The sequence below is a fragment of the Rhinatrema bivittatum genome, chromosome 2 (genome assembly GCF_901001135.1).
Source record: "Rhinatrema bivittatum chromosome 2, aRhiBiv1.1, whole genome shotgun sequence".
NCBI classification, from domain to species: Eukaryota; Metazoa; Chordata; class Amphibia; order Gymnophiona; family Rhinatrematidae; genus Rhinatrema; species Rhinatrema bivittatum.
Genome location: NC_042616.1, coordinates 457,385,047 through 457,400,276, shown reverse-complemented (window position 1 = coordinate 457,400,276; position 15,230 = coordinate 457,385,047). Strand labels below are relative to the sequence as shown.

The 15,230-nt window shown below is 45.2% G+C and overlaps 1 protein-coding gene across 1 annotated transcript in view; it reads left to right on the top strand.

Annotated features, from left to right (window-relative positions):
* The window catches only part of CEBPG (CCAAT enhancer binding protein gamma), a 39,968-nt gene extending 36,299 nt beyond the window's left edge, over positions 1 to 3,669 (top strand). Inside the window, exon 3 of the mRNA XM_029590428.1 lies at positions 2,283 to 3,669. Coding sequence (XP_029446288.1) covers positions 2,375 to 2,827 — 453 coding nt within the window. The 5' untranslated portion in view covers positions 2,283 to 2,374 and the 3' untranslated portion in view covers positions 2,828 to 3,669. The remainder of the gene's footprint in view (positions 1 to 2,282) is intronic.
* Positions 3,670 to 15,230: the final 11,561 nt, after the last annotated feature.

The window sequence follows — 15,230 nt, the reverse complement described above, 5'->3', positions numbered from 1 at the left end:
ATGGGGGAAATGGAGCAGACATACTAGGGAGTGAGATCCCGAGACGCCAGGATTGTACCTCCATCCTGAGAGGTGTTGATTACTTCCTCCATCAGGGCTGAAGTTATTGGACATCTGATGTGCCTGGCCGGTTCAAGGTCTCTCCTGAAGCCAGGGCTCTTTAAATCGTGTTTTCTGTGCAGAAATACCAAGTAGAGGCCCCTGGTACCATGCACTCCAGGTTCAGCCTCATAGATCGACACTGGCCCCAGAAACTTTACCCCGCCTCTCACCTCCGGTTCCAGTGTGAAGCCAGCGCACCTCTCTGCCTTGGGGAGTAATAGCTAGTGCCTTGATTAACATGGGATGTGCATGGAGGAGCGCTGAGCTTCACGCACACGCTAGCGTGTGGCTGTGCGCATGTTCCTTGTGTACAGAACTAGGTGCTAAATCAAGTGGAAAGCCCCGTGCAGAAGAAGGTGCACACAGCCCAGCACACCTTGTTATAGTGGGGCCTTTGTTATTTTGTACCACTGTTTTTAAAAGCAACAGCCTGTGTCTTTTGGATTTGTTTGAGTGTTTTCTGAATTGGTTTTCTCCAAAGGAGAGCTGTGAGTGTTGCTTGCAATGTTAATAGCTCACCGAGCGACATGCTGTGCCTTCTTGCAGAGCTGGTGCACTCTGCTTTCAAAATTGAAATTAAAAAAAGAAAAAGTATACTGTAATAGTCTTTAATTTTTGTTTTATATCCACTATGTACATTTTTAACCTGTTTTCCATCTTTATTTTCTGGGTGTGTGTGTGTGTGAGAGCGAGCGTCTGGCTTGTTTCTTCTCCTTGGCAGGTCATTGTGCTGGGGTGCAGCACCCACGTGGCTTCTCTCTGGGCCAGCCAAGCTCGGTTATGAGGTTAGATGTGCTGCTCCTGGGACAGCTGGTTCAGGCACACTGTGCTGCTGGTCCTCCTCGGTTAGGGGATTAGTGGGAGATCTCTTTCAGGGAGGGCTTCCCTTAGCAGCCTTCAGCCAGCTTTGAGGATGTGCTGGGGGGTCTGCTAACCTGTCCAGCACCTGGATCAAATACCAGTATGCTGGGTACAAGTGATTTCAGTCAGGCCTTCTGTACCGAAAGTTATGGACATGACAGCTGGTGGCCTGGATAAAAAAAAAAAAAAAAAAACAGCTTTTCTTTGTAAGGGTGCTTTTGCTTGTTTTTCTTCAGAATGTTTTGTTTTGATGTTGGCAGCCTCTTCCCAAAAGTCCCTGGGGCTCGCTCTTCTCCTCTAGCACCATAGAAACAAGCTTGCCCCTGGGAGAACAGAAGAATGCAAACAAACTGAATTGCAGGTTTTAGTTCTTGGAGAGAAGGTACAATACCCCCCGGGGGGGAGCGCTTCCTTTCCCTTCCCTATGCAAGCTGCACTTTTAGGTTTTCTTTCTTTACTTTCTGTCTTCCTGGTGGGAAGTTCCTAGGCTAAGCCCAGCTGCTGCTGTATCAGGCTGCCTCTCTCACCTTTTTGAGACTCTGGAGGAAGCTAACCATGTGACATCCCTGTCCATACTAGGGAGGTACCTGTATTGCATTGACCTGGCATGGCCTCTCGGAGGCAGCGCAAGATCTTCTGGTACCCGAACGTATCCTGGTAATCCCACAGCAAGTCCTGGTTTTCAGAATATCCACAATAAATGTGCAAGAGGGAAATTTTGCGCGCACTAATGCTCCGGGTGCATCTTTGTTGTGGCGATCCTGAAAACTAGACTGGCTCTGCAAATGCTTAGGTCCGGTGTGGGAAGCCTTGCTCCGTGCGCTGGACCAGATCCTGATGGAAACGAGAAGTTCCACGCAGAGCTACAGGAGCCTACTTTTCAGGATTTATAAAATGTATTAAGGGGGAGACGCACGCACTGAGTAGACCTTGCTTCAGTTTCTGCTTTCCATCACAGTATGTGTGTGAGAGACCTTTAAAGAAAGCCTTTAATCTCTTCTTTACGTCAGCCTGGGTGACGAGCTCTTCAGGGCATTTGGCTTTCATCTTGTTCAGTGCCGCACCCACTGATGGTGCTCTGAAATGTCTTAGTCTAAATGTAACATCCCTACCGTAGGAGCAGATGGAGAGGAGGAGCGGTTTGGCCAAGTGCATGTGATGAGGTCCTTACTGGGACACAGTTTGTTAATTGTGCTTTCCGTGATGGGGGAAAAAATATGATTTTGAGGGAACAGTATGTTTGTGCACATTCAGCAAACAAGTTATCAAAATTATCAATCTTTGACTGACCCTTCTTTCTTTCTTCTTATTTTTGCCAGGAGCTGCCCATTCCTTTTTCCTGTGGGAGAATCGTGGCTCGTCACCTCTTTCTGATAGCACGAGTTGGGGGGGGGACAGTGGGTGCATCCAGATGAGCAAGCCCCCGGGGCAGGCCGGCGCCATGGAGGCAAACGGGCTGGTCTCCGCCCACGCGCAGGGCAGCGGGCTGCAGCAGGTGCCCCAGCTCAGCCCGGGCGGAGGGGGGAAAGCCACGCCCCCCAGCAAGCAGGGCAAGAAGAGCGCCCCCCTGGAGAGGAACACTGACGAGTACAGGATGCGCCGGGAGCGCAACAACATGGCGGTGAAGAAAAGCCGCTTAAAGAGCAAGCAGAAAGCCCAGGACACGCTGCAGAGGGTGAATCAGCTGAAGGAGGAGAACGAGCGGCTGGAGGCCAAGATCAAGCTGCTGACCAAGGAGCTGAGTGTCCTGAAGGACCTCTTCCTGGAGCATGCCCACAACCTGGCGGACAATGTGCAGCCCCCTTCCTCTACGGGCACCACGGAGAGCGCCGCCACCACCATCCAGGACGGTGCCGGGCAGTAACAAACCCCGGCTGCAGGCTGCCCTGCTGGGATTGGATACTCTTCCTTTTTTATTTAACCCTTGGGAGCCTGCAAATTCTGTCTTCCTGCTGTCAGTCCTGGCGGGTTAGCCGGCACCAGGCTGAGGAAGGGTAAAGGGGATGAGACAGGTTCGCCCGAGGTCCCTGGTTTCAGATGTGCTGTGGATTGCTTCACGCGAAGGTTTATTTTTCTGGGATATGTTTTGGGTTGAATAGATTTTCCCTTGTTTCTGTTCTTTGTTTTGTTTTTTTATTTAGTTTTAAACACTGAAACTTGCTTATAAACTTTTGCCAGTTTTTTTTTTTTTTTTTTTTTGGAATTTTGTTTTCCAGTCTCTTGTTTCTTCTTACGTGTTTAAAAGAAATTTGTTCAGCTTTCTGCGACACGTGGGCAGGGGATGTTGGTAACCCTTTCCGCCTACCCCCCCCCCCCCCCCCCGAATAAGTGGCCTAGTGGAATGCAGCGAGTCAGGGCATTGAATGACAGCACGAGAAGGATGTACCAAGGTCTGCTGGTGAAGGTGACCGTGTGCACTGCACACCGCACACCACACACGATTCACTGTCATGGCCATGTGCCAAACAGCTGGCAGCTTCAAAGGCATTCCTGCAAAGAGCAGCTCAACTTTCTGGGATCCATTTTTCATCTTTGTTCTTAGGATTACTTTTTGTTTCTTCCTGGCCCTACTGCTTTTTCTGTTTTAAAAATAAAAAGATAGGCGCGCAGGGCCAATGACCTCATCCATTTTTGTTTCATTATTAGCCCCAGTTCTATAAAAAAAAAAAAAAAAAACCCAGAAACAGGCTTATCAGATTGTACCAGTGCCTGTGTGTCTCTCTCCTTATAACCTTTAGTGAGGAGCTAGGTTGTTGAGATGAATTACTCCAATTTGAAAAATGAAATAGTAAATGCTTCCAGGGGATGCAGGAGGCAGGGTCAAAATTGGGAATTTTGCCATGAGAAGTGCATTGGGACTAGAACCAAATCTAGGCAGAATGTTGCATCTTATAATCACTGTTCATGTAATGTTCTTAGTTTGGCTGTGGTAAGGTAGGTCTAGCATGGAGTTTTGATGATGAACAGGAGAGGGTTGTTTTTTTTTTTTGTTTCTGCTGTTTGCTTTTAAGTGACGCATGATGACATCACACAGCTGATACACTTCAGGCTGAGGCACACCTGAAGTGAGAGATTCAGTTTACCAGCATAGCTGCACTTTTATTTCAAGACCTTCGTTGAATAAGTGCAGCATTCACTAGAGATGTGTGCATGCAGAATTTTTGTTTTGGCTTGTTTCTTCATTTGTGATTTTTTTTATTTTTTATTTTATTTTTTTAATTTGTGTTTCAGTACATTTAATGTTTATTTCGGTTGCTTGCCAAACTGAAATAAACATTTAAAAAATAAAACACCCAAAATAAAATGAAACTAGCCCCCCCCCCCCCCCCCCACACACACACACACCCAATGCCAGTAAGCTGGGGCCTGCCCAGTTGGACTGACCCAATCTCAGCTAGGGCCTCTGTGGACACCTATGGCCCCCACTTAACCTTTCCATGGGGGTCTTTAGTAAAGAAAGAGACAGGAGCAGTCTCCATTTGCTTCTGCCCCCACCAGTGTCCCTGCAAAGAGGGCACTAGCCTGCCTTGAGACCAGCTCCAGTGTTCGTGTACAAAATGATGCTGGTCTCGGGGTTGGCCACGGGGATGTTGGTGGGGAATGCTGCTTCCCCTTTCTTTGCAGAAGATGCTTTTGGAAGGAGATAGTGAGGACTGGGGAGGTCCCTGACCCTGGCGTATTTGCAGAGGGGAGGGGTGGGAAGTGTGATGGTTCAGCTGGCTAGACCTGGGCAGATGGGGCACCTGGAGAGGCCCTGTCTATTAGCTGGGGGTGGTGGAGCCCAGGACCAGAGGCAGGAGTGAAGCCCTCGGAGAGGCATCTTTTTTTTCTTTTTTAATTATATTTTTGAGGGGTGTAACAGACCAAAAATAGATTTTTTTTTGGCCTGAGAAAATGTTTTTAAACGAATGCATATCCCTAGTATTAACTGCAGTGTGATTACGCCTTCCCTTGTCATGCACAGTAACACATACGTGAATAGTTGGAGAGTGTGGCACTTGGTGCTGAAATCCCACACGCCTGTTCAGAGGTATTTTTCTGTTCTGATATTTCCCCTCCCCACATGTACTTCCTGTATTGCCAGCATCCTGTTTAAAGCGCCATATAAGTGTGCAGCTTCCTTGGGGATTTGCTGTTGCTTTAGCAGAAAATGCCAAGAGAGCTATCCACTGCATACAGTAACCAGTTGGAAAGTGCCATTCATGCCAAGGCCTATAATCCATTATAGATTTAGCAGTTCCTATCTTAAGAATTTCATTGCATTATATATTTTGTTTGTGTCCAAAAATGAAATGGAGGAAGGCAGTAGTTCCTAACCCGCTTTCTACTCACTTTCCGGCCGCGTTAGCCCTTCCTGCAATACACAATCCCCTTTAACCCATCCTCACCGCCTCTTTAAATCCCCGGGTAACCCCTTCCGCCCGCGGCATGTACATGAGATGTAAATGATCGGATTAGCTATCCCCTCCCATACAGTAACGTGCGCCCCGACTATCGCTATTTTACCCTGCCGTTTTGTCGCGCGTTTAACCTGCTAACTTACCGCCTACCCCTACCCCTGCGTTAGAGGCAGGGGTAAAGGTAGACGGCAAACTTTCCCCCAAAAAGAAACCTAAAAACCTAAAATCCCCTCCTCCCGAAGCGACTTGACATGTTATCAACTTATTTTTTGTTGCTTTCAGCCCCTTCGACCTTCTCTGCCGTGCTCCGGAGGGGGCAGCCAGCGGCGAAAGCATTCCTTGCAAACATCAATCTTGCCTCCTTTTCTGCCCCCACTTTTACATAACTTTTAGAGATCCTGCTGAGCAGCACCCAGGATTAAAGGCAAAATAGAGGGAGGGGGAAGGGGAGGGGCGCAATGTGTGCATACACGTGATGCAAGTTGGAAATAATTTCAGTAAGACCTTTTAATTTTGTCTTGTACAAAGCAATTCAATTTTTTTTTGTTTTGTTTTTTTGCAAAAGATGATCCTAGTCTCCTAAAAATTTGATTACAATTAATTTTATAACAACCTTATAAAAGTGTAATCCAAATAGAATATTAAAACATAGTGATAATCATTTCTTGAAAGTATTTCTGTATCCTGCAGTTTTTGCTGATTTAATTTTATTTTTAAATCCCTAATTATTGCTCTAGCTGATCATTCGCAATTTGTTAGACTGCATAATTTAAAAAAATTGCATGATGAGCAGTTTATTTTTACACAATTTCCATTACAGGGCAACAAGGCCAGGTCAGTTTCATATGAGCTGGCCATATAGGTAGGTTCTGAAAATAATTTTTTACTTGTGGGGAAAAATGGCTAATATTCTACATCCCTTCCTTTTATTAACCCCCTCCCCCTTTTTTTTTTTTTTTTTTTAAAGCAGTGCCTCATGTTGAAGTTCCCCTTTTCACAAACAGTCAGGCCGATACAGTACAGTGAGCTCCGGTGGAGCGCATCGTTAGCCCCCATTTGGACGCGCGTTTTTGACTCTCTAGCTTTACCCCTTATATACAGCAAGGGGTAATAGCGCGTCGAAAATGCGCATCTAACCCCCTTGAGACTAATAGCGCCCGCAACCTGCAGATGCACGCTGATGGCCCTATTAGTTATTCCCGCGCGATACAGAAAGTAAAATGTGCAGCCAACCCGCACATTTTACTTTCAGAAATTAACGCCTGCCCAAAGGCTGGAGTTAATTTCTGCCAGCGCCGGGGAAGTGTTCGGAAAAGCAGTAAAAACTGCTTTTCTGTACACCCTCTGACTTAATATCATAGCGATATTAAGTCAGAGGCCCCAAAAGTAAAAAAAAAAAAAAAAAAAAAAAAATTTAAAAATCGGCCCGCGGGTTGGAGGAGGGACACTCAATTATGCTGGCATCTGTTTTCCGAACCCGTGGCTGTCAGCGGGTTTGAGAACCAACACCGGCAAAATTGAGTGTCTGCTGTCAAACTCACTGACAGCTACCGCTCCTGTCAAAAAGGAGGCGCTAGGGACGCATTAGTGTCCCTAGCGCCTCCTTTTACCGCGGGCCCTAATTTGCATAGGCCACTCTCCTGAATCATGCGCCCAGGAGAGTGGCCTGTGTGCGCGTTTTTCTGTATTGGCCCGAGTGTGTTTTGACCACTGTACAAATTATTACTGGGCAGGTAGGTCCTGGCCAATAAAAAGCAAAACTAAATTTATTACTAGGAAACATGCCCAGTAATTTATGAACAACTGTGAACCTGCACTCTGTGTGAAGATGAATACTCTCAATATGTGATGTCCTTTTAAAGGAAAAGGAGTATTTTAATAGAAGGCAGAGATGCTCTAAGGCAGCCCTGTGCTTTTGAGATTATTGCATAAAAATTAGATCATCTTCATGTGGTATCTGCTTCATCTTGAATTTTCATACTTCATCTGTTCTGTTTATTGATTAAGCATCAACTTTGAGACGTACCTGTAATGACAAAAGAACATATTTCAGGACATAACACGCCTCCAGTTGGCTGACATTCACAAAGTAAAGTGATCTACTTTCATTACAAGTTTGGTCTTATGATTTCCAGATCAGATCTGTGACAGTTTCAAGCTTATATCTCTTAAAATAAATAAGATCTGGAATCATATGCCACGAATGTGCTGTGGGGCTAAGTACTGCTGCTTACGTCTGTAGTGCTACTAGAGCCATGCAGCAGTGGAACTGCAGGCCCCATAGTCGGTGTGTTGCAATGTCCAACTAATTAGCAAAATAAATATGAACAGAAAAAATACTTGGTGTGCCATATTTTTCAAATGTGATTTTTTTTGGGGGGGAGGGAACTATAAGGTATCACCTTTTGGTTGTCCCCTGAGCACAGAGATAATGGTGAAATTGGGAAGAAGGTTTTGATATTTTTCCACGATGGAGCCTGCATCTGGGTAGCCTTCTTGTAACAGCTTGCTGTTTGCAGGTTACTCTAGGTGACATGAGGCTTGGTACTGTGACGCCCTCATTCTTAGCTTCTGCTTATTTTTCCTATCCCTTTGCTACTCCTGTTGATGTCACCTGGCATCAGAATGACTTTGGAGAGTCCTGTGAACTCACCAACCCCCCCCCCCCCCCACCCCCCGAGTCAGCTAACTGATATCATATTAGAATGGGGTAAGATTAAGCTTCCCATGGTGGTCAGGGAGCACTTCAGGGCTGTCGTTAAACACACAAAGGAGCGAGGGCCGAGCACCCTGAAACTCTGCCTCGTTGACATCGTTCAGTTTTGCCAAGGGGGGGATCCCTTGTGGTGTTGGGGGGCTCTGGGCTGGGACTCAACTGGATAGCACATAGAATTGCCCCCATAAATATATATTTGTAATACTGGTAGTTTTATCTTTTTTTTTTTTTTATTATACCAGACAGGCTCTCACTCACTGTGCTTTATAGCTGTAGCAATTCTGAAACATACATCTCTCGAAGTGTGGTGTGGATAATTGGGCATGCTAGCATCTGAAAAAGAGGGGAATTAATATTTCTACTGCTCACTCGTGCCTAGAGACTAAGACTCTTGAGATAAGTGGCTTGTCCAGTAACAGAGTGGGGATTGCAGCCTGCCACGTCTTGTGGGCACCTGGACTATGCCTTCTAGGTTCCTGAAATTGCATTGTCTAAAGTTTGTTTGTTTGTTTTTTGTTTGTTTTTTGGCAACATTTGTTACCTTCCCCAGACTTCTAACTTTTATGTCTCATTTTGTTAATAATATATTGATAAGTTAGAATTCAACAATGTTTAGTAAGTGGTAACAAATAATTGATTAAAAAAATTAACTTGCGCAGAAAGCTTTGTTTAAAAAAAAAAGGTGTATGTTCTCTGGTTTTCTATATTGTATATTACAAAACTTAAAAATAACATGACCTCTATTTCTCATCTGGGGAGGTGTTAAAAAAAAAAAAATAGTGGAAATTGAATTTTGTTGAATAAAATTCAGCGTGCTATCTCTCAGAAACCTGCTGCCTAGCTTTGTTCAGTGCTGAGTGTGCTGGTACTGCAAACAATTTTAACTTCACAGGCTGTGCTCTCCTCTAGCTTCTGGCTTTGTCTGTGATATCACCCAAATGTTTTGAAGAGAGAGCTCCCTAATACAAAAATGTACTGCCATTTCAGTAAGTTCAAAAGTCCGTTATAGCGACCGGTTGAAAACAGTACTGTTTAGTGTCTTGTAGTCGAGAGTCGTAACTTGGAAGATCCCAAAGGTGAAGGGAAAAAGAATTGTTGGCATTTGTTTTTCAGAGCTGGATGGTTATGAATGCAGGCAGGTCAGGCTTCACCAACAGTCAAAAAACAAGGTGTTGAGCACAGCCTGTTCCTGTAACGGGCTGCGAAGCCTCCCGTCCTGTCAGGCTCAGGACACCTCAGAAACCCCCATAAAACACCTCAGTGCAAAGAAAAGAAAACATGACTATTAGAAAACAAAACTTCCCCTCGTACTTTCTCACCCATCCTTTGCCTGCTCTGGATCCTCCTACTTCGTTTTTGTGCTTTTTCCACCCTAACGACACCATGTATTTGATTCAGCCAGAAAACATCTCAATGCCGTCAAACAAAAACAAACCACCGACTTCTGGTATCCCTAAAGAACCACTGTTAACTGGGCAGTGAACACCTAAATTTATAATTTCCAAACACCTCAAAATGGGGCTCCAAATGACTCTTGACCAGGCCTTCAACAGCCCTAAGGCCGCCAGTGCTGTCCCTGTGCTGTGTTTCCGCTTGTGATTACTACCGCCTGCTTCTGCTAGGAATGAGGTGTGCGCTTACATAAAGTGCTTTAGAGTGATCTCTACTACAAGTTTGTATTCTAGACTTTTGTCACAGCGCTAAAAGAAATGTTCACTTGTATTCTGTCCCAGGCGGCTTACAGGGCAAGGTGACACAAACAGCACTGTTCCTTGCAGCTTGAAGCTGGTCCTAGCACATTGCAATGTTGATGAAGGCCACTCAAAGAAGACAAATACCCTAGGTGCTTTAATAATTATAGCTTTTATTTGATATGTATTTTTACAGTATGTTTAGAGTTTCAGCTGGTTAATATCCTTCTTGAAACCAGTACTGGGGGGGGGGGGGGGTAAATGTCTCGACAGTTTAAGGGTTCTTCTAAAAGTGGGCAGTCAGGGTGACCAAGTCCTTTCTGTCAGCTGAAACTGAAGTATATTGAAAACAAACAATGGAACTGTCAAAATTATGTGGGCAAGGCTGCAATGATAGACTCTGGCATGCATGGCAGAATTTCAGCTCCAGAGCCAATTGCTCGTTATGGCCTGGATTTTAAAAGGCCTACGCAGGCCGTGCCTATTTTAGAAAAGCCCAGTCCCGCTTATATCCTGGGGCTTCTAAAAAGGGGCAGGGCAGAGCGGTCCGGGGGGCGGGGGCAGAGGCTCCTGGCACAGCAGCCATTTGCCGCTGTGCCAGGGGGGATAGCGTGTGGGCAGGCGAAGGTAAAACAAAGGTTGGGGGGGGGGGGGGTGTGTAGGCTAGGGGAAGGGGTAGGAAGGTTAGATTAGGGCAGAGCTTTCCAAACTTTTCATGTTGGTGACACACTTTTTAGACAAACATAATTTCGGGACACAGTAATTCAGTCTACTAGTAAACCAGAGGTTAAAGGTTAAACGAACGAAACATATTTCGACAATTTATGTATGTTTCCTTAAATATATACATAAATAAAATGTTTCACGACACAACCTATCTCATGAAAACCTTAAATTTATATTAAAAATATATATTCCAAGATTCATGTTATTGTTATAATTTATGAGAAACAATAATAAAACAAATTGTCTGTCCCACACACACTCATCTCTCTCCTCCCCCCAGCACATGTCTGGCCCCCACACACTCATCTCTCTCCTCCCCCCAGCACATGTCTGGCCCCCACACACTCATATCTCTCCTCCCCCCAGCACATGTCTGTCCCCCCAGCACGTTTGCCCCCCCACTCACTCATCTCTCTCCCCCCAGCACATGTCTGGCCCCCACACTCATGTACCTCGTCTTTTTGATTGTTGCCAGTTAAGTGCTTCACTCCCTTCCATGATCACCAGACACTGCTGCTTGCAGTCAGTACTCCTCATGGCCAGGCCTCATCGGCAGCAGCAGCCAATGCAAGGATGGCTGGGCTCGTTCCACCCACCAAGCCCCCCAAAAAAACGCGATTGACAGCAAAAATCACCCAATAATAAGCAACCCATAAACCGAAAAAAAAAAAAAAAGTGAATCTCTAGAAAAAGAAAAGCCCAAACTCGCGTCAGAGTTGACCGGGCTTGCGCGACACACCTGCACACTGCAGGCGACACACTAACGTGTCCCGACACACAGTTTGGAAAGCTCTGGATTAGGGGGTTGGGAAGTTCCCTCCCAGGCCGCTCCAAAATCGGAGCGGCCTGGGAGGGAACGGGGGAAGGCCGCAGGCGTCGGCGCACACAATTTGCACAATTGGGCACCTCCTTGTGCGCGCCGACCTCTGATTTTATAACACGCGCGCATCCATGTGAGGTATTAAAATATACCCAAACACGAGAGTGCAGAAGAAAGTAAGTCCAAACCACAAGGTAAATCAAAACAGCTCTAAGGAGCCTGAAAATTTTTAATTCTTTTTTGAATGGCAACTCCACTGACTTGCAATCACACCACAGTATAGACCGCGTCCCCCGACACGGTCCCGTGTTTCGCCAAGGGCTGCATCGGGGGGGAGCAACAAGGTTATCAAGGCACTGAATGCAGAGCAGTTTCAAAAATGGCAGGGAGCGCCTGCCAGTTTTGAAACTGCTCTGCATTCAGTGCCTTGATAACCTTGTTGCTCCCCCCCGATGCAGCCCTTGGCGAAACACGGGACCGTGTCGGGGGACGCGGTCTATACTGTGGTGTGATTGCAAGTCAGTGGAGTTGCCATTCAAAAAAGAATTAAAAATTTTCAGGCTCCTTAGAGCTGTTTTGATTTACCTTGTGGTTTGGACTTACTTTCTTCTGCACTCTCGTGTTTGGATATTGTTGAAGTGCAGTTTTCCTGCTCTGTGGTGTTTTTTGGGTCTGGCGTTACCTTGGTATTAAAATATACCCCATGTGTGCTGTGGGTTACAGAATGGTTTTTTTACATTCATTTAAACAATGCGAAAGATCTTGCCAAATGTACAACAAGCATAAACAAAAATTAAGCCTTGTCCATTACATCTATTTTCCTTTTTTTTTTCAATTCGCTACCGAAGCAACAACTTAAACACAGGACAGACAACACACCACACCTTAGGTGCGTTTAGATTCATATATCAATATTAATTTAAGCTCTGTTTAGACAGGATCAGTACAAACAGGTTACACAATTTTAATTTAGCACTAGCTGACTGTAAAACTGTTCCTGAAATTAGCCCAATGTATGACTTACCTCAGTGTGTGTGTGTATGTATATATATATATATAACCCTATATTTTCCTCAGTAACAGGACAGGCAATGTTTGAGAGAAAAGCAAATACTTACCGTATAAAAAGCTTGGTCCTAAAAGATGGCCCTTGAAGCTTGATGCTGTTATAGCAAGAGCATTTTATTTTGAGACTTTGAATTTGAGTAATATATTGCTATGTGACAAAACTGAACTGCATGAAACCAAATAATTGTAGTATGAATTAGACTTGGGCCTAATTCATTAAGGTCTTTTCCCATAGATGCAGAATGGGAGGAAGCCTAATGCCATTCTTTTAATAACCCTTTCACAACTGATGCTGTATCAGACACGAAGTTTGACCCAGACCTGAGAGAGTCTACTGTACAGGATGCACTTATGTGTAGATCTATGCAGCTCCTGAAAGTATACATGCAGACAAAGCTACCTTTTCCTTTAGAAAGTTGAGTAAAAACTTTATTTTATGACCAAGAACCCCTGCAAGGGTATTGATTTGTGAGGGTGCTTATAATCAGTTACAATCTAAAAGGTTTGCTCAGAAAATGACTAAAATGGCAGGGGTTGAATCTGAGCTAGACAACAAGCAAGGGCCTAAATCAAAGCAATACTTAAATGAATTATCTTTAGCACAATGACTGATGGATTCAGAAAGACCCTACCAAGCTCTCAATATTATCAGTCAACAAGTGACCAAATGCTTCAAAGGATCAAATAAAATAGCTGTGGTGTTCATCCCAGTTCTTCCCCTCCAGATGTTGCTTAACAGTTCAGATGATGTTTTGCGTATAACAGAAAAACTTAAGGTTACGCTGGGGATCTGTTGTTTCCTCTTCCAAAACAGCTGTTATCTCTTTGTTCATGTCCTAACACAAATACATGTAATTGTAGTACAATCAAAGAGGTTGCCAGTAAGCTCACTGTTGAATACTCCATGCTCTTTTCAAGCTTCCCTGACATCCATACAGCCTGGAGCTGCGCCCTACTAGATGGTGGTGTTACAGTGGAGCAGCAGCTTCACTGTAGCAACATTCTCTAAGCTGAAAATCATAAAGGCCAAGGATTGTTGGCTGGACTTGTACAAGCATGCAAGAAATCTCAACATCATGGACGCAACCACAGAACAAAAGGGACACAACCATTTCTTTCATTATGTAAAATAGGTAAAAATACAATCATTATTTTGCAACTTCAATAAAAAAAAAAAAGTTAATTTATTACCAACAGCTTGTTCACTTGCTATTCATTGAAAGGTAGATTTCAAAGCCGCGTGTGTCCGGTTCCCGGCACGAGCACATGGACACGTCGATTTTGTAAATTGCGTGCGATGGCGCATGCATGTTATATGATATTCATGTGTACATGCATGTCAGATTCTAACATCTGCGCATGCATGTGCGGACAGACCGTGACTTGTGCACGCAGGGCGGGGGGGGGGGGGGGGAGGATTTTATAAAATACGTGCGGCGAAACAAGTAGGCCTTCCCCAGTTCTGTCCCAATTAAGGAGTAGACTGGGAGGGAACTTCCTAACCCTACCCTTCTTACCTTTCCCTTCTCCTCCCTGACCCCTAACCTAACCCTACTTAGCCCCTAATATTTTATTTTAATACTTACTGCTCCTCTGGAGAGGGAGGTATCCGGCCTAGGGTTTCTTCTCTAACCAACCCTTGGTGCGGGAGTTTTACAACTTCTCTGGGCAGCGGATAGCATAGCGACAACAACCCGCACAATACAGGCAAAACTCGAGTTATCTCCGCCTCTGTTTCTCCTCTTTGGAGAGCCTTGAGCGACCCATTTGCATGGGCTCCTTTGGGGGGGGTGTTGGCTCTAGGCTAGGCATGGGTGCCAAGGGATATTGGGAGTGGGGAGCTAGACAGATGGGCCGCAAGGAGGCCCTGCACTCCTGAGCCTTTTTTGAAACCTGAAGTCCACATGAATGGCCAGGGTAATCAGACCATCTACAGTGAAAGGAATATCATAGCTGGCCAGCTCATCCTTAATCTGGCCAGACAACCCCTGCCAGAAGATGGCTGTCTGGCTATCTTCACCCCATTGGAGCTCTGAAGTCAGGATGCAAAATTGTATGGCATATTCCCCAATGATGGGCGTACCCTGGCGAATGTGTAGTAGTTCTACCGCTGTGGAGGAGGCACGGCCAGGCTCATAGAAGAGAATGTCTGCCAGATGGACCCTTTCTTCAATAGAATCCTGCATTATTATTCTCTTACTCAAGAAACACGTCTCTCCTCTAGTAAACTTATTTCCTATTCCAGTTTTTTGGAAATGTTGAGAATAGTGAAGTTCTTTAATTTTTCCATAAATTTTAGAACATAAGGAGTGGGATTCACTGGAGCCCAAAGCTCTACTAGTTAGGAGATACAATTTCATTCTGTGCTGCCGGATGCCATCACCCACATAGTCATCCTGCTATCTATGGAAAACACCATTTATGGCAAGCAAACTTGCTTTCTTATGCTTTGATGGTGCCATTAATGCACTGGGACCTTATGTATTAATGGTGCCAATTCACCATGAGTCGATGGCATCGTGTTGCCAATGCACCATGCATCAACAGTTCTCGATGCTTTTTGCATGCCAGCTGCTTCTCACAGTGGCACCTCTACTTCGACGCATACTTTTGCTTACTCGACCCCAATGATTCAGCCAATGGAGGAATTCCCAGGGAGGCAGACGAGGTTGTGTGCTGGGAGGAGGACCTACAGCAGCTTCTGAGTAACTTACACAGTTCCTCCATTTTCCAGACCCTCAATTTTTGAATATAAGGGGACATCTGACCTCAATCCTAACAGTTGGCCTTGTCGTGATCTGGCCCCAAGCAGCAGGAGCAGAGGTTACCTTCATCGGTAATGGACA